This window comes from Ranitomeya variabilis, chromosome 5 (genome assembly GCF_051348905.1).
Source record: "Ranitomeya variabilis isolate aRanVar5 chromosome 5, aRanVar5.hap1, whole genome shotgun sequence".
NCBI lineage: Eukaryota > Metazoa > Chordata > Amphibia > Anura > Dendrobatidae > Ranitomeya > Ranitomeya variabilis.
In genome coordinates this window covers 228,292,240-228,314,793 of record NC_135236.1, presented here as the reverse complement: position 1 = coordinate 228,314,793, position 22,554 = coordinate 228,292,240, and the positions used below count along the sequence as shown (strand labels likewise).

The 22,554-nt window shown below is 42.7% G+C and overlaps 1 protein-coding gene across 3 annotated transcripts in view; it reads left to right on the top strand.

Annotated features, from left to right (window-relative positions):
* Window positions 1-22,554, top strand: part of THSD4 (thrombospondin type 1 domain containing 4) — a 1,053,272-nt gene that overhangs the window by 979,515 nt on the left and 51,203 nt on the right. For 2 of the 3 annotated variants that reach the window (XM_077263867.1, XM_077263869.1), the window contains 2 exons: window positions 8,919-9,092; window positions 10,815-10,988. In XM_077263867.1, the coding sequence (XP_077119982.1) occupies window positions 8,919-9,092; window positions 10,815-10,988 (348 nt within the window). Of the gene's footprint in view, window positions 1-8,918; window positions 9,093-10,814; window positions 10,989-15,401; window positions 16,340-22,554 lie in introns of those variants that run through there. The other variant, XM_077263868.1, reaches the window with a different exon arrangement.

The window sequence follows — 22,554 nt, the reverse complement described above, 5'->3', positions numbered from 1 at the left end:
GTTTTACTCCCTGCATATTGTGGGGCAGCTGAAGGGTTCAGGTAGCAGTGTCATCGCCCTGTGTTGTTCTGTAGCCCACATCCCCACACTTACTATATACAGTGGGCAACTAAGGGGTAGACAGCAGTTCCTTATGAATAGTAGGGTCAGTGGGTAAATGTGTCTACCTGTTTTACAATGGTATGGCCCAAATGTGAGCTGAGGTAACACATTGCCGGAAGCTAAGAGGCACTAACATGTCCATACACAGGCACTAATGCCCTCACACTTCTGCCAGTATGTACTGCCGTGTGTGTGGCAGTAGTTTTTCTAATAGTCTTATCACACCTGTCTACCATACTCCCTTGAGGCGGGACGGGAACCAAAGTTGACGTGTTCTAATATTGAACTCCCATTTCCCAGCTCTGGAAATTCACCACTTACGGTTGGAGGATTGGCAGTGATTGCATGGTTTAGAGGAGCACACTTCCATTTATAAGGGGTTGTCCCCATCAGGCTGGGTTTACAGGAAGGATACCCTCCGTGAGGCTGGAGGTTGTGGTGCGTATACAGAATGTAAACTTCACTCTTGTGAACCCAGCCTACAACTAATTATGTAATGGTGCATGTATTACTAATGCAGATGACGTTTGCGTGTGTCGCCATTTCTAATTCATCTATATATTTTACTATATTATACTGCTCTGTAGTAAGCTCCGTTCTGCGCCCATATGTCTGTAGTAAGCTCCGTTCTGCTCCCATATGTCTGTAGTAAGCTCCGTTCTGTTCCCATATCTCTGCAGTAAGCTCTGTTCTGCTCCTATATCTCTATAGGAAGCTCTGTTCTGCTCCCATGTCTCTGAAGTAAGCTCGGTTCTGCTCCCATATCTCTGTAGTAAGCTCGGTTCTGCTCCCATATTTCTGTAGTAAGCTCGGTTCTGCTCCCATATCTATGCAGCAAGCTCAGTTCTGTTCCCATATCTCTGTACCAGCCTGTTTTTAAAGCCTGTTATGTCTGCTGCTTTAATGCAATGGCCAGAGGTAAGCAGGGAAAAGGAGGGCCACCGCAACTCGAGGGCCACTGCCTTGTGATTGCCCCCCAGGCTGAAAAGTGCCAGCCAGCCCCTGGTTGTATGCTACATGCTGATTGGTTTAACTATCTCTCTTTACATAGTAGCTTGTGCATTGAATCAAAACCGTTTACAACTGATTTTCATAAACAGTTTTTTGCATAATTTAGAGACGAGAAGATTTTTTTGAGTGGAATTGAATGTTAATCAAATTTGACAAAAATCCGTTTTCTGGAGAATAAGGATTTTTTAAATTCACTCTCCTGTTGTGAATTCTATTTTTGGGCTCCCTCTAGTGGTCACAAGCGGTACTGTGTAGTGTTGTCTTTCTGCAGGTTGGCTGCATCAGCTGGTTCGTTATCCTTGGTTGGTTTCCTATTTAGCTCACCTGGAGACTCAGTTCCTTGCCGGCTATCAATGTATTCAGTGCTCTTCAGATTCCTTGTGTCTACCTTGCTCCCAGTCTCTCCAAGACAAGCTAAGTTTTTGTTTGATCATTTTTTGATTATCAGTGTTCATTATGTTTTTTTGTCCAGCTCGCTAAAATGTAATTTCCACGCTTGCTGGTTGCTCTAGGGGACTGAGTTTCTCCCCCCACACCGTAAGTTGGTGTGGGGGTTCTTGAAATCTCAGAGTGGATATTTTGTAAGGGTTTTTTACTGACCGCATAGATTCTCTTTTCTATTTTCTGCTATCTAGTATTAGCGGGCCTCAATTGCTGAATCTGCTTTCACCCCTGTGTATGTGCCTTCCTCTTACCTCACCATTATTATCTGTTGGGGGCTTCTATATCTTTGGGGATTATTTCTCTGGAGGCAAGAGAGGTCTTTCTTTCTCTCTAGGGGTAGTTAGTTCCTCAGGCTGGCTCGAGACGTCTAGGATTTTTAGGCACGTTCACCGGCTACTTCTAGTGTGTTTGGATAGGTTCAGATTTGCGGTCAGTCCAGTTTACCACCTCCCTAGAGCTTGTCCTAGGTTTGTTACTTAGCTGGAGTAATTTGTGATCCTCAACCACTAAGGATCATAACACTCTCCGCACATTCATCAAAATGGCCATCATTTTATTTAACAGTAGTGGGCCGACTAAAAATTAAAGTAAACTGATCATCAGTTTTGGTCAATATGAAGCAAGGACACCACCTTTTAGGGCTGATATACATCATTCTATAATGCTGTATATCCACCTCCAACCTAACCTGTAAGAGAAGAAAAATAACTTATTGTACTCACCTGCAGGGCGGTCCGGTCCGAGGGTTGTCGCAGGTCTTGGTCCGGCGCCTCCCATCTTCTTACGATTGTCATCCACCTGCTTGCTTCAAGTGGATGACGCATCCCTACATCATCCATACAATCTCCTCAGCATTGCGCTCCTGAGAAGGCATACTTCTCTGTCCTGTTGAGGGCTGAGCAAAGTACTGCAGTGCGCAGGCACTTGGAAAAGTCAAAGAGGCCCGGCGCATGTGCACTGCAGTACCTTGCTCTGCCCTCAACAGGTCAGAGAAGTATGCCTTTTCAGGAGCGCAATGCTGAGGAGATTGTATGGATGATGAAGGGACACATCACCCACATGAAGCAAGCAGGAGGACACCAATCATAAGAGGATTGGAGGAGCCAGACCAAGACCTGCGACACTCCTTGGACTGGACTGCACTGCAGGTAAGTATAATAAAAGTAATTTTTCTTCTCTTGCAGGTCAGGTTGGGGCAGATATACAGCATTATAGAATTCTTTATATCAGCCCTGAAAGGTGGTGGCCGTAACTCTTATCTGCCAAAACTGGTGATCTGTTCCCTTAAAAAAAAACATACCTCACTGCACACCACTCCAGCTTTCCCCCCGGGGGCTCACTGGCCACTGTCTGGTCCTCCATGTCAAGCCGCATCTTTTTCCCATTATTCACTTTAAGCTGGGACTTCCTGCCAAGAGCAGGCCATGATGGTCACTGCACATGCACAGTGATCTCTGGGACCTGCTTGCGGCTGGAATCCCTTGCCTAGGTAAACACCAGGCCAAAAGAGTGGACAAGAAGAAGTGAGCGATCAGAGATGTGAACTGATGGTGAGTATAATGACTTTTTTCACCTTATGATTAGAGATTCCAAATCATAATAACAGTCATTAATAGTGTTGAGCGATACCGTCCGATACTTGAAAGTATCGGTATCGGAAAGTATCGGCCGATACCGGCAAAATATCGGATCCAATCCGATACCGATACCCGATACCAATACAAGTCAATGGGACTCATGTATCGGACGGTATTCCTGATGGTTCCCAGGGTCTGAAGGAGAGGAAACTCTCCTTCAGGCCCTGGGAACCATATAAATGTGTAAAAGAAAGAATTAAAATAAAAAATATCGCTATACTCACCTCTCCGACGCAGCCGGGACTTCAGCGAGGGAACCGGCAGCGTTGTTTGTTTAAAATTCGCGCTATTACTTGGTTACGTGAATTCCCGGCTTGTGATTGGTCAGGTCGGCCATGTTGCCGGGACGCGGACCAATCACAGCAAGCCGTGACGAAATTACGTCACGGCTTGCTGTGATTGGTCCGCGTCCCGGCAATATGGCCGCCCTGACCAATCACAAGCCGTGACGTCACGGGAGGCTGGACACGCGCTCACTTTAAAATTGGCGCGTGTCCAGCCTCCCGTGACATCACGGCTTGTGATTGGTTGCGCCGCGGTCAACCAATCACAAGCCGGGAGGCTGGACGCGCTCATTTTAAAATGGGCGCGTGTCCAGCCTCCCGTGACGTCACGGCTTGTGATTGGTTGCGCCGCGGTCAACCAATCACAAGCCGGGAGGCTGGACGCGCTCATTTTAAAATGGGCGCGTGTCCAGCCTCCCGTGACGTCACGGCTTGTGATTGGTTGCGCCGCGGTCAACCAATCACAAGCCGGGAGGCTGGACGCGCTCATTTTAAAATGGGCGCGTGTCCAGCCTCCCGTGACGTCACGGCTTGTGATTGGTCAGGGCGGCCATATTGCCGGGACGCGGACCAATCACAGCAAGCCGTGACGTAATTTCGTCACGGCTTGCTGTGATTGGTCCGCGTCCCGGCAACGTGGCCGACCTGACCAATCACAAGCCGGGAATTCACGTAACCAAGTAATAGCGCGAATTTTAAACAAACAACGCTGCCGGTTCCCTCGCTGAAGTCCCGGCTGCGTCGGAGAGGTGAGTATAGCGATATTTTTTATTTTAATTCTCTCTTTTACACATTTTAACATTAATGTTGTTGCGATACCCGATACCCGATACCACAAGAGTATCGGAATCCCGGTATCGGAATTCCGATACAGCAAGTATCGGCCGATACCCGATACTTGCAGCATCGGAATGCTCAACACTAGTCATTAACCTTGCAGAAAATACACTGCTCAAACAAATAAAGGGAACACTAAAATACCACATCCTAGATATCACTGAATGAAATATTTCAGTTGCAAATCTTTATTCATTACATAGTGGAATGTGTTGAGAACAATAAATCATAAAAATGATCGATGTAAATCAAAATGAATATCCCATGGAGGTCTGGATTTGGAATGATACTCAAAATCAAAGTGGAAAATCAAACTACAGGCTGATCCAACTTCAGTGGAAATGCCTCAAGACAAGGAAATGATGTTCAGTTGTGTGTGTTGCCTCCATGTGTCTGTATGACCTCCCTACAACACCTGGGCATGCTCCTGATGAGGCGGCGGATGGTCTCCTGAGGGATCTCCTCCCAGACCTGGACTAAAGCATCCGCCAACTTCTGGACAGTCTGTGGTGCAACATGACGTTGGTAGATGGTGCGAGGCATGATGTCCTAGATGTGTTCAATCGGATTCAGGTCTGGGAAACGAGCGGGTCAGTCCATAGCTTCAAAGCCTTCATCTAGCAGGAACTGCTGACACACTCCAGCCTCATGAGGTCTGGCATTGTCCTGCATTAGGAGGAACCCAGCGCCAACCGCACCAGCAAGGGGGGGTCTGAGGATCTCATCTCAGTACCTAATGGCAGTCAGGATACCTCTGTGGTGAGCACATGGAGGGCTGTGCGACACTCCAAAGAAATGCCACCCCACACCATTACTGACCCACTGCCAAACCGTTCATGCTGAAGGATGTTGCAGGCAGCAGATCACTCTCCACGGTGTCTCCAGACTCTGTCACGTCTGTCACATGTGCTCATAGTGAACTTGCTTTCATCTATGAAGAGTAGAGGGTGCCAGTGGTGAATTTGCCTATCCTGGTGTTCTGTGGCAAATGCCAACTGTCCTACACGGTGTTGGGCTGTGAGCACAACCCCCATCTGTGGATGTTGGGCACTCAGACCATTCTCATGAAGTCGGTTTCTAACTGTTTCTGCAGACACATGCACATTTGTGGCCTGCTGGAGGTCATTTTGCAGGGCTCTGGCAGTGCTTCTCCTGCTCCTCCTTGTACAAAGGCTGAGGTAGCTGTCCTGCTGCCGGGTTGTTGCCCTTCTACAACCCTCTCCACATCTCCTGGTGTACTGGCCTGTCTCCTGGTAGCGCCTCCAGCCTCTCAACACTACACTGACAGACACAGCTAACATTCTTGCCACAGCTCGCATTGATGTGCCATCCTCGATGAGCTGCACTACCTGAGCCACTTGTGTGGGTTGTAGAGTCCGTCTCATGCTACCACAAGTGTCAAAGCACAACCAACATTCAAAAGTGACCAAAACATCAGCCAGAAAGCATTGGTACTGAGATGTGGTCTGTGGTCCCCACCTGCAGAACCACTCCTTTATTGAGTGTGTATTAATAATTGCAATTGATTGTCAAACAGTGTTGCTTCCTAAGTGGACAGTTTGATTTCACAGAAGTTTGATTTACTTGGAGTTATATTCTGTTGTTTAAATGTACCCTTTATTTTTTTGAGCAGTGTAACTTACCTGCAAATAAAATTTCATGGTAAAATCCCAGATGATTTTTGACAACATAATTAAGCACTCAGGAAATTGGAGAGGGAAAGAGACCGAGGTGGGATCACACTGCATTCTCTATGACTCAGCCAGGGTATTAGATCATGCCATGAGAAGGGAAGGGGGAAAAATAGGTGAGACATTTAAAGGTACTCTGTCAGCACAAAATGACTGTTGAAACCAAGTGCAGTCACTTGGTGCACCATGACGGGACAAATCTTTTACATACACCTTCCCACATACCGTACTACTTTGTCTGAAACTCCACTCCCAACTTTTCTTTGTTTGACAGCTCTGGCTTCACAGAGCGAGAGAAATGGAAATAGATGGAAAACAAGTAGGTAGGAAGGTATGCTTAAATGTTTGGCCACGCCATGAAGCACCTAGCGACTATAATTGGCTTGAACAGTCATTCTGTGCTGAGACGCAATGCAGCTCTTCAGCTACGTACCAGGAAGTTATATAGAGGGGAAGAAAGACCTCAAAGTGATTTTATAATGATAGTTTCTCCTGTAGACTGCAAACACAGAGGCAATTTTGTGTCTCTACATAAAGACCACAATGTTGCATTGCGGCATCTCACCTAATAATTGCAATGACTGTGTCATATGCAACCTGTCTGCTATTTGGTTTGTTTTTGGAGTTTTTTATTTATTTTTTTACATCTGTTGTCAAAATATTAATCAGTTGTTAAACAGCAAGTTACAGACAAATTAAGCAAATTTTGGGTAACACCATCAAAGTTGTTGTATAACCCTGGCCTTCATCTCAGTGGTATCATAGTAATAATAAAATTCAGCAGTTAATGCAAATTATGTAATAATATTCAAAATGCATGAGTCACTAGTTATATTCTGCAGCAAACCTGTCTTCAAACAGTGCTCTTGTGCCTAGTTTGTTTAATGAACGGCTTATTAGTAGGCTATTGGAATGACATGTTTCTTGGCTCTAACATAAAGCCAAAAATGTTCTGCTGCTATAAACCAGGCCCAATTCTTAAGCCTGAAACAAGGTTTTCAACTGTAGATTTTCTCTTTCTGCCAATGGAAAACATTATGTTTATAAGCACAAATTAGAATTATAGTCTTTTAGCCTTATTCAGGTTAATTTAATATTATGTTGGCTCTTTAGTCTTTTACCATACAGTTATAACTCAGCATCATATAAATTGATTAGAAGTCATTAGCAGCAATTATGTTCAGCAAATTGCAAGGTTCTTTTTCAATTCTGTGAATTGTGTATTTCTCAAATAATGCTTGAAATGAAATCATTATATTAGTGCAGCTTATTTCTTTTTGTGGACTAAGCATTATTGCTCAGATACTGCTAAATCTATGTATTTATTTTACTTATTGAGTGTGTGCAGAATTATTGGACAATTTGTTTTTTTGGTTATTAATTTTATTTTTGAACAACCGCAGTGCTGACAGTCAATCCAAAAGGTTAATAAATACGAAACCTTTCTTTTCTTACAAAAAATATCAGTGACCAATATAGCCACCCTTCTTTTCAATGACAGCCATAAGCTTTCTATCCGTGGAGTAAATCTTTTTGGGCAGTACCAACCACAGCCTACCAAAACACTGTTCAGAGGGGTGGAGTGTTTTCTTCACTTTAAATCTATGGACACAAAGGGCCCTGACGTTTTCAATAGAGTTTAGGTCAGGTGAGGAAGGGGGCTATGTCATTATTCTTTCATCATCAAAGGCTTTACTGGCAGTGGGGTACTTCAGTACATGTGATGGAGCATTGTCCTGCATAAAAATCATGGTTTTCTTGAAAGATGCAAACTTTTTCCTGTACCACTTCTTTAAGTTAGTGTCTTTTATAAACTGGCAGTAGGTTTGAGAGTTGATTTTAAGTCCATCTTCAAGCCAATAAAATCCAACTAACTCATCTTTAATAATAATAATAATAATAATAATAATAACAATAGCCCATAGCAGTACCCCACCTTCACTTTACTGGCGTGGAAACGGGCCTATTAATCTAGTCAGTCAAGGGTCACTCTCATCTCACCAGTCCATAAAAGAAAAAATCTGTCTTCAGATACAGTATTTCTTGGCTCAGTCTTGATAATTTAACTTCTGTGTCTTATTCACTAATGGTGGGGTTTTAGCCTCCCATACATTGGTCATGTCTCTGAGTACAGAACACCTTGTACTTTCGGTCTGTCCAGGAAGGTTGCAGTTCTGGAATATGGCAGCACTGAAAGATAATGAGTTCGTGCTCACTTCACATTTGATTCTTCTCACATCTTTGGCAATTAATGTGCATCATTTTTACCCTATTTAGTATTTGAAACAAAACTTTTAATAATTCTGTGATCACGCCACATATTTTAGCAAATTTAAGAGTGCGGCAGCATCCCTCTGATAGACTTAAAAACAAATTTTTACTTTTCAGAGTTAGTTAAATCACTTTTTTGGCCCATTTTGCCTGAGGAAAACAATCTTCTCAATAATTCTGCACACCTTGATAAATGGTGTTGTATCCATAGGCCTCACCCACGCATTAAACAAATACACATTACCTGATCTACTTCATCAAACAAGCATTCAAGTTTATACAGCTTGGAGTTGGAAAATTTGAACAAAAGGGATGATGTCCTCAAAATATTCACTTCCCTAATAATTGTGCACACAGTGTATAGTGCCAATAATTTCCACAGCGCTTAACAGACATTAATATCACTGATCCAGATGGTTCTCACAATCTGTCAGTATGTCTTTTGAGTGTGGGAGGAAACCAGAGTACCTTGAGGAAACCAATGCAAAAACATGCAGAACATACACACTCTCCTTGCAGATGTTCTCCTTGTTGGGTTTTTAACCCATAGTACCCCAGTAACCAAATTAACATTAAGGGATTTTTTACATTGCTTCTGGATCTTATCGCTGCAATTATCATATTCTTTCCTTTATTCATAGTGTTCTGTGCCATGTGGAGTAGGACAGAAGACACGTGATGTAAAATGTGTCAGTAACATAGGAGATGTGGTTGATGATGAAGAATGCAATATGAAACTGCGGCCAAATGACATTGAGAACTGTGATATGGGTCCATGTGCCAAGAGTTGGTTCCTTACAGAATGGAGTGATAGGGTAAGATATTGCATACACATCATGTATGAACAAACAATTAATTGACATGGGACACTGAAAACTTTTGTATAAAGGGCTGGAGTCTGTCAATAGAGACAGCCACTTAGAAGCCTTCAAAAATTCCAAATTATGGGTAATGTTTAATCACCGATACTAGTCATATTAATTTTTTTTGTGCCGTAAATCTGCTGTGTTTAAAAGTTCAAGCAAATTGGATGTCATGTTAATGAAAAACTCATGCCTTGTGCATACAAAGACACTGTTGAACAGTGTTGTTTTTTCTCTTGTAGGCTTCTAAAGGGAGCCTGAAAAAATGAATGTAAAAATGAAGTTACACTTTTAAGTGCAGAATACCAGTGTTTCTGCAGTAAAAAACATGTAAAAAAAAGGTTGCTTCAAATTGTCTTAAAAAACACATAAACAACACCGCAAAAACACAAAAATCAGAGACAATTGCGTCTGTTGGTGCAGAAAAAAAAAAAAGTTTTCACACATGGGTAGTTGGCCATTAGGTTTTCTATCGTGCAGTGATTAATAACAATAATTGAAACCATTTCAGAACATGAACTGCTGCTTTTTGGTTTGAAAATATATTTCATTTTAAGAATAGTGTAAAAAAAAAAAAAAACTAGTGGGTAATTTAATGGTATATTTTGTTTGGTTTTAATTCCATATATACAAGATCCCTAATATACAGCTTTGGCAAAAATTAAGAGACCACCACATCAAAACCCTGTCATGGCCTGCCCCATCTCCAGACCTGAACCCATTGAAAACCTCTGGAATGTTATCAAGAGGATGATGGATAGTCACAAGCCATCAAAAAAAGAAGAACTGCTTACATTTTTTGCGCCAGAAGCAGTGTGAAAGACTGGTGGAAAGCATGCCAAGACGTATGAAAGCTGTGATTAAAAATCATGGTTATTCCACAAAATGTTAATTTCTGAACTCTTCCTGAGTTAAAACATTAGTATTGTTGTTTCTAAATGATTATGAGCTTTTTTTTCTTTGCATTATTTGAGGTCTGAAAGCACTGGGTATTTTTTTTACCATTTCTCTGTTTCAGAAAAAAAATACAAAATGTATTGCTTGGAAATTCGGAGATATGTTGTCCGAAGTTTATAGATTAAAAGAACAATTTACATTTTACTCAAAAATATACCTATAAAGAGAAAAATCAGACAAACTGAACATTTTGCAGTGGTCTCTTAATTTTTGCCAGAGCTATATAAGTAACAGACGGATATATTCCATTTTTTCACTTTACTTGTTACTGCATTTTGACAAACAGGGTTTATAGACTTAACTTGAAATATTATACTTTACACTGTAATGGCACAGACAATTGCAATCCTTTTGCTAGTGGGCAATTACATTGTGTTACATTACTTAGCATTGCTATTAGACATGAGAGATCAGCAAAGTATTTTTCCCTCATTTCGCCGAAAGCCTTTCCTGCTGATATTTACTCTCTAGAGTACGTTGGATTATATTCTATTCAGCACCGCTTTTCCAGTTGTAGATATGGAGTGCAAATAACGTATCCTTTAGTTACATTTCTCATGCACACAGTGGCCATATTACTGAACATCGCGAATGATTTCCTTCGTCTACTTCATCTGTATTAAAGTCAGCTCTTAGCCTCATAAACAGCATATGTTGGGCTTCTCTCCGTAAGCAAATACGGCAGGTCGGAATAATTGGTTCCATCTTCTGTTCCAGTGCTCAGCGGAGTGTGGAGAAGGAGTGCGGACACGGTCAGTTGTTTGCATGTCCAATCACATCAGCAGTTTACCATTGGAAGGATGTGGAAATAATAAACCGCCAGAAAGTACAACCTGCGATAACGGTCCTTGTGAAGGCAAGGTTGAGTGGTTTACTGGAGCCTGGAGTCAGGTAAATTTCTTTACTGCTCACAGCTGACTTTCTGAATGGCTGGATATAAAGAAAGGACTTTTATTGCTGACTAAATATTTACACTTTCAACCGACAAGTACAACCCAATTCTCCGTACATACATAAAAACCAGATTTTGCATTTACAGAAAGAAGTTCCTGGATTCTTTCTTTCATAATAATAATCTATTATGAAGTGTATGACAGGGACCAATATTATACATAACAATATATGGTAGAATAGTTTTTTGCTTTTTCATACTAGTAGTATCATCCTAATGTGTTTTTATAGCTTTCCTTTCAAAAACTGGAAATAAACTATATAATGAGCTACTTGGGTGACGCTAATGTGTTGAACTTGGATAAATGATATGTTAGCGCTTTTGTAGGCAGCAATTGGCATTTATTCAAAAAAGTTACTTTAGATTTATAGAAATCATTATATTCAATACGGTATATATTTCTATAAAATATATTGGAAAATTTAATAACACCATCATTCACTGCACATAGTGGCATTATGAGCATACTTTGTGTGAACTTTAGAATATTAGGAGAGTAAATCAGCGAGATGCCTTAATCTTATCCCGAGAGACTAGAGCAAACAGGTAGAAATGTATCAATGTGGTGCAAACCTAGTAATACATTTGAAATCTTATATTAGAATCTCATACATTAAAGCCACATACATACATACTGTACACACATACACATTTTTGTCGCACTGGTTCGCACAAAATCACAGCGATATGTCCAATATTGATCTGAATCTCAGATCAAAATCTCCAAAGCAAGTCTATGGGACCATGAAAAAAATCATAGTAAATAAATGTGTGCACAGCTTTCGACATGTGGTGCCCAGGTAGGTTCCAACACCTTAATTATGTGTAATAAAACCTGGCACTCAACTTATATTTGGAAGCGAATTTATTTTCAGCAACAAAAAAACGATTCGGTCACCAATTTGACCTTCATCAGTTACTGTAGATACAATGAAAACAATATACACAAAAGAAAAAAACAAAATAAATAAAGTATATACAAGACTGGACTTCCAGTGCAGAAATAGCATGGCAACATGTTAGAACTGATATACAACTAGTACAAAAACAGTACAGAACCAACCAATCTTGGCACAATAATAGTAAGGAGAAAGAGGTGAGTGACTAGATAGTGGAAGAGGGGTCACATACCGTATAGTGGATGGAGTTTGAGAAAAGGGTGCCAGTGTAGGCAAATAGTAATTAGCTTCTGCAATAAAAGGGTTAATCTATATAAGTGACGGGCAAAATGGCATGGTGTTATTTTCATGAGGTCAGAGACATACCCTTGGTCTATGTAAAGGAGTGGTATGTATGAGACAGCCTAATGGATAGAAAGCACAAAGTGGTTAGGTATCGGTGCCGGCCTGTAAAGTAAAACAGAGGCAGGAGGGTATCTTACCGCATGTGTATGGCGTTGCAGACGCGGTGTCCACAGCTTGTCTGACGCCATGTGCGCTGCCGTGTGCAATATACAGTATGTGCTAGGTGAGCGGCAGGGAGGGGACGAGTATCACCAACCGGAAGTGGGCATGTCTAGTATGAAGCGGTGCTATCTGGGAAGGGGATGACTTCACCAATATGGTGGTGCGTTCCAAGGAGCGGCGCTTGCGTTCCACCCCAATGGGCGTATCTGGCATAAAGCAGTGCTATCTGGGAAAGGGGATGACGTCACCAATATGGTGGTGCGTTCCAAGGAGCGGCGCTTGAGGAGCTCAACGCACTCAAAATGCAGATCCAGACTCGGGTGGATCAACATAAAAGAGATACAGAAAACCAGAAAAGAAGTAAGTTCTCCAGAGACACTATCGATTACGAACAGAACCAAGTCTACCGATGGCAGGGCAACTCTACTACAAGGCGTCCATCCCCCCGCAATCAAAGATCCTCAACGGACTTTTCCACCTCAGGATCCGATGTAGAATGGGACGTACCTTCTTCCAGCCAGGCTTCTTTTTTAGGACCAAGATGCCGTTTCCCACAAAGAAAAGGAGACGGGGCGGAAACAGAGACAACAACCCGGACAGGATGAGAGTAACGCGCTCCATGGTACGGAATCGTTGGTGGTAAACATTTCTTCTAGGTCTCTGGGGATTGCTGAATTGAGTGTGTTACAAAAAGGCCTCTCCTTTTGCCCTTCATATAAATGTCAGACTTTTCAATTAGAGATGGACCTGCAACGATTTTATCGTCTTTTCAGACTGAAAACACATTTCTCCACTATACCATCTCCTCTCCCCTGCACTGACACACCTCCCAACCCCTTGCCAAACACCCAACTGGGGTTATGTAATAAAAGCAATTTCCGTCCACCCCAGGGGTCACACGCAGTGGAGACCTTTATTAACTTTATACACAAATCCTTTCTCGATTTACGTGATGATATTGAGAAGGGGAGACTCTTCTTCCCTCCGAATTTATCCGCTGTCAAAAATCAGGCCCTCAGAACCCTCCGGGGGGATGGGAACCTCATAATAAAACCAGCCGACAAAGGGGGAGCCCTGGTAGTAATGGACAAATCCAGTTACTTATCAGAAATTGTACGACAGTTACAAGATGAATCCATTTACACCAAACTCACTAGAGATCCCACTAGTGATATTCGAGTCAAAATAGAGGCCATATTACAAAAATACTTCGAATTCGGGATCCTGGACTCCAAAACCGTGGAGTTCCTAACCAAAAAAAGTCCAGTTATACCGTTTTTTTTTACACCCTGCCAAAGATTCATAAGAATCTACAGAATCCGCCAGGGAGACCCATAGTGGCCTCTACAGAGTCCATCTAGTCACCGATTTCTATCTTTTTAGAAAAAATTCTTACACCCATTATCCGGACTACCTCATCATTTCTTTTAGACACAGGGGCATTCATGAACAAAAATTCAGTCCATAGGTACTACATCAACCCTTACCATCTTGGTCACAATGGATGTAAAGGACCTTTACACCTCAATTCCCCATATAGAGGGTATTAATTCAGTCCATCACCTCCTAACATCAGCTGGTATGGATACCAATCAAATCAACCTATGTGTGGACCTCCTCTCTCTAATCCTGTTTAACAATTATTTTCTCTTCCAGGACCAGTTCTTTCTCCAGACCCGTGGGACCACTATGGGTTCCAACGTTGCGTCCCCCTATGCTAATGCCTATATGGCTCTCTTTGAGGAATCTGTTATCTATAAACACCCCCAATTCATTAAAAATGTCGTATATTGGACACGCTATAGATGACGTTTTTTTCCTATGGGGGGCACGTTGGAATCCCTTGAGTCATTCCTTGCTTTTCTGAATGGGGCATGGCTGGGCATACAGTTCACTATGACCCATGACACTGGGTCAGTCCGCTTCCTTGATTCAGTTGTCCTGAAAGACAAGGATGGTCATTTAACCACTGACCTCCATATAAAACCCACTGACCGCAATAGCATTTTACACTACCAGAGCTTACACCCCCCAGCGATTACATGCTCCATAACCAGATCCCAATATCAACGCGTATATCGCATTGTCTCTGACAATAGTTTACGGCACCAACATCTACAGGACATGACCACTAAGTTTCGCCGTCATGGCTACCCCACGAGTGTTCTGAATGAACAATTAAATCCCTCCCTCGCACTGGGGATGGGGACCAGAGTAGACATATCCCATTTGTACATGTCTACCATCCATTCACCTCCATTCTTCATAAGCACATTAGGAAACACTGGCCCTTACTCACTACGGCATACCCTAATGTTCCGGAGTTTAAACTCCCGTTTCTCCCATGTTTCAAGAGACCACAAAACCTTAGGGACAACTTGGTAAGGGCGGACTTTGGTCCCACACAACCCAAAAAGTCCAGATTTCTGTCACAACCCAAAATGGGTACGTTCCCTTGTCTACATTGTGCGCAATGTGGTAATGTACAAAAGGGCAACACTTTCCAACACCCATACACAGGCAAAAGTATCCAGATCAAGGATTATTATACGTGCGTGTCGTCCTTTGTCATTTACCTAATTAAATGTCCATGCGGTTTACTATACATTGGGGAGACCACACAATCTATACGGGGTAGAATATCCAAACATAAATCCACCATTCGTTGCAACAACCTGCTCTTACCAATTCCCCATCATTTTTCTACACATGGACATACCATCTCACAACTAAAATACCAGGTGATTGACTCGGTTTCCCCACAACGATGGGGGGGTGATTGGATCTCACTCCTAAAAAAACGGGAAGCCTTCTGGATCCACACCCTAGAGACCCTAACCCCTAAGGGGTTAAATAGGGAATATGACCTATTTGCCTTTATTTAAAGTGACATGATTTGTGTTATTTAATGCCCGTTTTCTAATGACTTCTTTTCTATTTCTTTAGAGTCGCCTATATTGATCCCCGGATCCAAACCTTCTAGTGGCACTCACTATACTCTGACGGCTCACCCTAATCCACCTGCACGTATTCAGCAAAACAATGTTATTACTGTCTCTCTCTTCTCTTTCCTTCATGGGTCCTACCGCATTTCATATACCATCACTACATCAGCCCCATATAGCGCTTTCTGTATAGGCACCAGTACTGACACACAACTTATTGCCTATGTGGTTGCACGGCATCTCTTAGGGGTGGAACGCAAGCACCGCTCCTTGGAACTCACCACCATATTGGTGACATCATCCCCTTTCCCAGATAGCACCGCTTTATGCCGGATACGCCCACCCATTGGGGTGGAACGCAAGCGCCGCTCCTTGGAACGCACCACCATATTGGTGAAGTCATCCCCTTCCCAGACAGCACCGCTTCATACTAGACACGCCCACTTCCGGTTGGTGATACTCGTTACCTCCCTGCCGCTCACCTAGCACATATATTGCATACAGCAGTGCACATGTGGACACCGCGTCTGAAACGCCATACACATGCAGTAAGATACCCTCCTGCCTCTGTTTTAGTTTACAGGCCGGCACCGATACCTAACCACTTTGTGCTTTCTGTCCATTAGGCTGTCTCATACATACCACTCCTTTACATAGACCAAGGGTATGTCTCTGACCTCATGAAAATAACACCATGCCATTTTGCCCGTCACTTATATAGATTAACCCTTTTATTGCAGAAGCTAATTACTATTTGCCTACACTGGCACCCTTTTCTCAAACACCATCCACTATACGGTATGTGACCCCTCTTCCACTATCTAGTCACTCACCTCTTTCTCCTTACTATTATTGTGCCAAGATTCTTTGGTTCTGTACTGTTTTCGTACTAGTTGTATATCAGTCCTAACATGTTGCTATGCTATTTCTGCACTGGAAGTCCAGTCTTGTATATACTTTATTTATTTTGTTTTTTTCTTTTGTGTATATTGTTTTTATTGTATCTACAGTAACTGATGAAGGTCAAATTGGTGACCGAAACTTTTTTTGTTGCTGAAAATAAATTCGCTTCCAAATATAAGTTGAGTGCCAGGTTTTATTACACATGAAAAAAATCATATCCGCACTTGAATCCCATCCATGTGCTGGCCATTTTTCATGGCCTGGTCAATAAGAGAAGCTTGAGAACCTTTTTTTTTTCTCTCTGCTCATTTTTATCAAATTCTGATGACACTAATCAAAAACGCTAATGAAAAAATGCATGCCTTAATGAGCCCTAAACAACTTATCTAGAGTTGTACATTGTTAGGGTTGGCGGAAGGCACCGAATATATATGTATTATTAGTAGTTGGTGCGTTCGCAACCCGGGATCCACCGTGCAGGAAAGAACCTGCTGCTAGATATGGCGGTACAATATAGTAGTATAAAACGAACTCTGTTACTTCACAGAGTCCGTTAGTAAAGAGAATGCTGTACCCTGTTAGCTTCACAGGGGAACACAGCTACTTAGTAGAGCAGATGGTGGTCATGCAGTCAAATGCAAACACGCAGCTCCTCTCCGGTGGAGACGGAATTCTGATGGCTATACGCCAGCCCTGAATCCACTCACATGAAACTCCTCGCCAGAGGTGCCAGCATTCTAGGGGCTTATTTCAGCCAGGTCCCTGAATACACACACACACGAAACTCCTCGCCGGAGGTGCCAGCATTCTAGGGACTTATTTCAGCCGGGTCCCTGAATACACACACACACATGACCAAACTGGCGCTGAGCTCATACATAAATTGACACTAGCGCATGGCCGTGCGGTCATGAGAACCTTTTATAGCTGCAGCAACTTCAGGACCTTCCAAGAAGGACCAATGGAAGACTTCCACAGAACTTGATCTTCCTGGAGGACCAATGGAAGTTGCTGCAGTACCTGAGCATGTGACCCTTGATCTCCATTGAGAGATCTTACCCTGGGCATGCTCAGTGTGTGCAAAGCAGGACTTAGCCTGCTCGCCACAGACCAGTGCAGGGTACAATAGCAGAGCCTGGAGAGGCAGCAGTAACCCTTTGCACAGTACCAGATTCTGTGAGAGGCTGGGACTGACGTCTCCGCTGAGCAGGCTCCACTGCGGCCGATGCAGAATGGGAGACCGCAGCAGACACGGCTCAAAATTCCCCCTGTGCAGTGGCGGGAACTCGACTCCTAACATACATCCTATTTTTCAATGGTTTTATACCACACATGCGTCATTGTTTTTGCTATTTTTGTGCATTCAAATTGCACAATCCATCAATTTATACTGGTTCAATGGTATTATTAACCGGATGTGTTTAAGTGCTGGTCTACTCCTGTGTCATGTCAATGGCATAAAGGCCTTTGAACCTTGTCCATGAGATTTGTCGGATTATTAAACACCTAGTAAAGGTGGAAATCACCAACCGTGATTAACCACAGACCAAAACACCCAATATTTTTATTTGTTACGCTGCAAAGCCACTGGCAGACAAGGATAAGTCTATTTTTTGTTTGATTGGGACATAACCTAAAATTAATAGTATATTCACTCAGTTATCAGCAATTCAGTGTCCAACACTATCAAGTATATCAGCTGGGATTTTAATATTTTGTTCAGCTTTGGAAGGGCCCACAATGCCTAAACCATATTTTATAATTATTCCTCTTGGACTGGTACTACATTTTTTCAAGTCCATTTGTCAGTACACAGATTATGTGTATTTTTAGTGCATATTTGTATTATGGTGTTTTTAGGCAGAGTTCATTCTGTTTGGGTGTCATTTTCAATTTTATGTAATCATTCACAGAAAAGACGATGTGAAATAGACACCATTGCAATTTTTATATATTTTTTGCATGTAATTCCCTTTATATGTGATTTTTTGTTTCTTTGATGTGCATGCGTGTGGGAAAAGTACCGTATATACTCGAGGATAAGCCGACCCGAGTATAAGCCGACCCTCCTAATTTTGCCACAAAAAACTGGGAAAACTTAATGACTCGAGACTAAGCCTAGGGTGGAAAATGCAGCAGCTACTGGTAAATTTCAAAAATAAAAATAGATACCAATAAAAGTAAAATAATTGAGACATCAGTAGGTTAAGTGTTTTTGAATATCCATATTGAATCAGGAGCCCCATATAATGCTCCATACATTTCATGATGGCCCCATAAGATGTTCCGTACAAAATACGCACCATATAATGCTCAAAACAGTTTATGATGGGCCCCATAAGATGCTCCATATTAAAATATGCCCCATATAATGCTGCACAAATGTTGATTATGACCCCATAAGATGCTCCATACAGACATTTGCCCCATACAATGCTGCACAAATGCTGATTATTGCCCCATAAGATGCTCCATAGACACATTTGCCCCATATAATGCTCCACAAATGCGGATTATGGCCCCATAAGATGCTCCATAGAGATATTTGCCCCATATAGTGCTGCACATGGCCCCATAAGATGCTCCATAGAGATATTTACCCCATATAATGCTGCACATGGCCCCATACAAATATTTGCCCCATATAATGCTGCACATGGCCCCATAAGATGCTCCATACAGATATTTGCCCCTTATAATGCTGCACATGGCCCCATACAGATATTTGCCCCATGTAATGCTGCACATGGCCCCATAAGATGCTCTATACAGATATTTGCCCCATATAATGCTGCCCATGGCCCCATACAGATATTTTCCCCATGTAATGCTGCACATGGCCCCATAAGATGCTCCATACAGATATTTGCCCCATATGCTGTTGCTGCGATTAAAAAAAATAAAAAATACATACTTGCCTCTCAGGCCCCTGGCTGTTGTGATTCGGTTCGTGGGCTCCCCCGGTGGTCTCTTGTGGTACTGGTGTCCTGCAAGCTTTGCCTTCTCAGTTCACCTGTTCCTATCAGGATGTGGGAGTATCCTATTTAACCTTGCTCCTCAGTCATTCTAATGCTGGCCATCAATGTATCCAGAGTGATTCTGTTGCATGTTCCTGCTCCCAGATTTCTGCTCAGCTAAGTTGGACACTTTAGTCCTTAAGTCTATTTTGTATGTTTTGTCCAGTTTGCACTTATGTGAATCTCTGCAGCTGGAAGCTCTTGTTGGGCTGAAATTACCACTCCAGTGGCATGAGTTGTCACATGAGTTAAGGTAATTTCAGGATGGTGTTTTGAAGGGTTTTGCAGCTGACCGCGAAGTCCTCTGTTGTATCTTTCTGCTATTTAGTTAGCGGGCCTCTCTGTGCTAAATCTGCTTTCATACTACGTGTGTCTTTTCATCTGCTCTCACCGTTATTATATGTGGGGGGCTGCTATCTCCTGTGGGGACATTCTCTGGAGGCAAGCCAGGACTGTGTTTTCTTCTACCAGGGGTAGTTAGTTCTCCGGCTGGTGCGCGGCATCTAGAGACAACGCAGGAATGCCCCCTGGCTACTTCTAGTGTGGTGTGTAGGTTTAGCATCGCGGTCAGCTCTAGTTTCCATCACCCGAGAGCTTGTCCGTTTATTCTATGCTTCTGATGTTTCCTTGCCATTGGAAACCATAACAGTATGGCCAGCCCAAAATGTTTAATCTATAGGCTGAAGCAGGAGAGAAAAGGAACTGTGTGAAACCTTTTTTTTTTTTTTTTTCCTCTGAAGTTGCACTCCAGCTCTAATTGCAGTCTCCTGTTTTCCTCTCCTCTTAACCCCTGAATGGCTCAGACTTTATCTGTTGAAATATGGATCTCCAGAGTCTGGCTACCAATTTGAATAATCTTGCCTCTAAAGTTCAGAATATACAAGATTTTTTGTTACATGCTCCTCGGTCTGAACCTAAAATTCCTATACCGGAGTTTTTTTCTGGAGATCGATCTTGTTTTCTAAATTTTAAATACAATTGTAAATTGTTTCTTTCGCTGAGATCTCATTCTGCTGGAGATCCTGCCCAGCAAGTAAAAATTGTTATTTCTTTACTGCAGGGTGACCCCCAAAATTGGGCATTTTCATTGGCACCAGGGGATCCTGCGTTGCTCAATGTGGATGCGTTTTTTCTGGCTTTGGGGTTGCTTTATGAGGAACCAAATTTGGAGATTCAGGCTGAGAAAGCCCTAATAGCCCTCTCTCAGGGGCAAGATGAAGCCGAAATATATTGCCAAAAATTTCGAAAATGGTCTGTGCTTACTCAGTGGAATGAGTGCGCTCTGGCGGCAATTTTCAGAGAAGGTCTCTCTGATGCTGTAAAAGACGTCATGGTGGGGTTTCCTGCGCCTACTGGTCTGAATGAGTCCATGACAATGGCAATTCAGATTGATCGGCGTTTACGGGAACGCAAACCTGTGCACCAGTTGGCGGTGTCTTCTGAAGAGGCACCACAGAGTATGCAATGTGATAGCTTTCTGTCCAGAAGCGAACGACAGATTTATAGGCGCAAAAATCATTTGTGCTTCTATTGTGGAAATTCTACTCATGTTATATCAGCATGCTCTAAACGAACAAAGAAAGTTGATAAATCCTCTGCTATTGGCACTTTGCAGTCCAAGTTTATTTTGTCTGTAACTCTAATTTGTTCGTTATCTTCTATTGTTGCGGATGCGTATGTGGATTCTGGCGCCGCTTTGAGTCTTATAGATTGGTCCTTTGCCAGGCGCTGTGGGTTGATCTAGAGCCTCTGGAAGTTCCTATACCTTTAAAGGGTATTGATTCTACGCCATTGGCTAGTAATAAACCACAATACTGGACACAAGTGACTATGCGTATGACTCCAGACCATCAAGAGGTGATTCGCTTCCTTGTACTGTATAATCTACATGATGTGTTGGTGCTGGGATTGCCATGGTTGCAAACTCATAACCCAGTCCTTGACTGGAAAACAATGTCTGTACTAAGCTGGGGATGTCAGGGAAATCATGGGGACACATCTTTGGTCTCCAATCCATTGCTTCATCTATTCCCTCTGAAATTCCTGAGTTTTTGTCTGATTATCGTGAGGTTTTTGAGGAATCTACTCTTAATTCTCTTCCTCCTCACAGAGATTGCGATTGCGCCATAGATTTGATCCCTGGCAGTAAATTTCCTAAGGGTCGTCTATTCAATCTGTCTGTACCTGAACATGCTGCCATGCGAGAGTATATTAGGGAGTCCTTGGAAAAGGGACATATTCGTCCTTCTTCGTCTCCTCTTGGAGCGGGGTTCTTTTTCGTAGCTAAAAGCGATGGTTCTTTGAGACCTTGTATTGATTATAGACTCTTGAATAAGATCACAGTCAAGTATCAGTATCCTTTGCCATTGCTGACAGATTTATTTGCTCGCATTGAGGGGGCGAAGTGGTTCTCTAAGATTGATCTTCGCGGTGCGTATAATTTGGTGCGAATTAAGCAGGGGGATGAGTGGAAAACCGCATTTAATACGCCCGAGGGCCATTTTGAGTATTTGGTGATGCCTTTTGGTCTGTCAAATGCCCCTTCGGTCTTTCAGTCTTTTATGCACAATATTTTCCGTGAATATCTGGATAAATTTATGATTGTGTATTTGGACGATATCTTGATTTTTTCGGATGACTGGGAATCTCATGTTCAACAAGTTAGGAGGGTTTTTCAGGTTTTGCGGACCAATTCTCTGTTTGTTAAAGGTTCAAAGTGTGTTTTTGGGGTTCAGAAGATTTCTTTTTTGGGGTACATTTTTTCCCCCTCTTCTATTGAGATGGATCCTGTGAAGGTTCGGGCTATTTGTGACTGGACGCAACCGACTTCTCTTAAGGGCCTTCAGAATTTTTTGGGCTTTGCTAACTTTTATCGTCGATTCATAACTGGTTTTTCTAGCGTTGTCAGGCCTTTGACTGATTTGACTAAAAAGGGTGCTGATGTTGCAGATTGGTCTCCTGCTGCTGTGGAGGCCTTTCAGGAGCTTAAGCGCCGTTTTTCTTCTGCTCCGGTGTTGTGCCAGCCTGATGTTTCTCTTCCTTTTCAGGTGGAAGTTGATGCTTCCGAGATCGGAGCGGGGGCGGTTTTGTCGCAGAAAAGTTCAGATTGTTCAGTGATGAGACCTTGTGCGTTCTTTTCTCGAAAATTTTCGCCCGCCGAGCGAAATTATGACGTCGGTAATCGGGAGCTTTTGGTGATGAAGTGGGCATTCGAGGAGTGGCGTCATTGGCTTG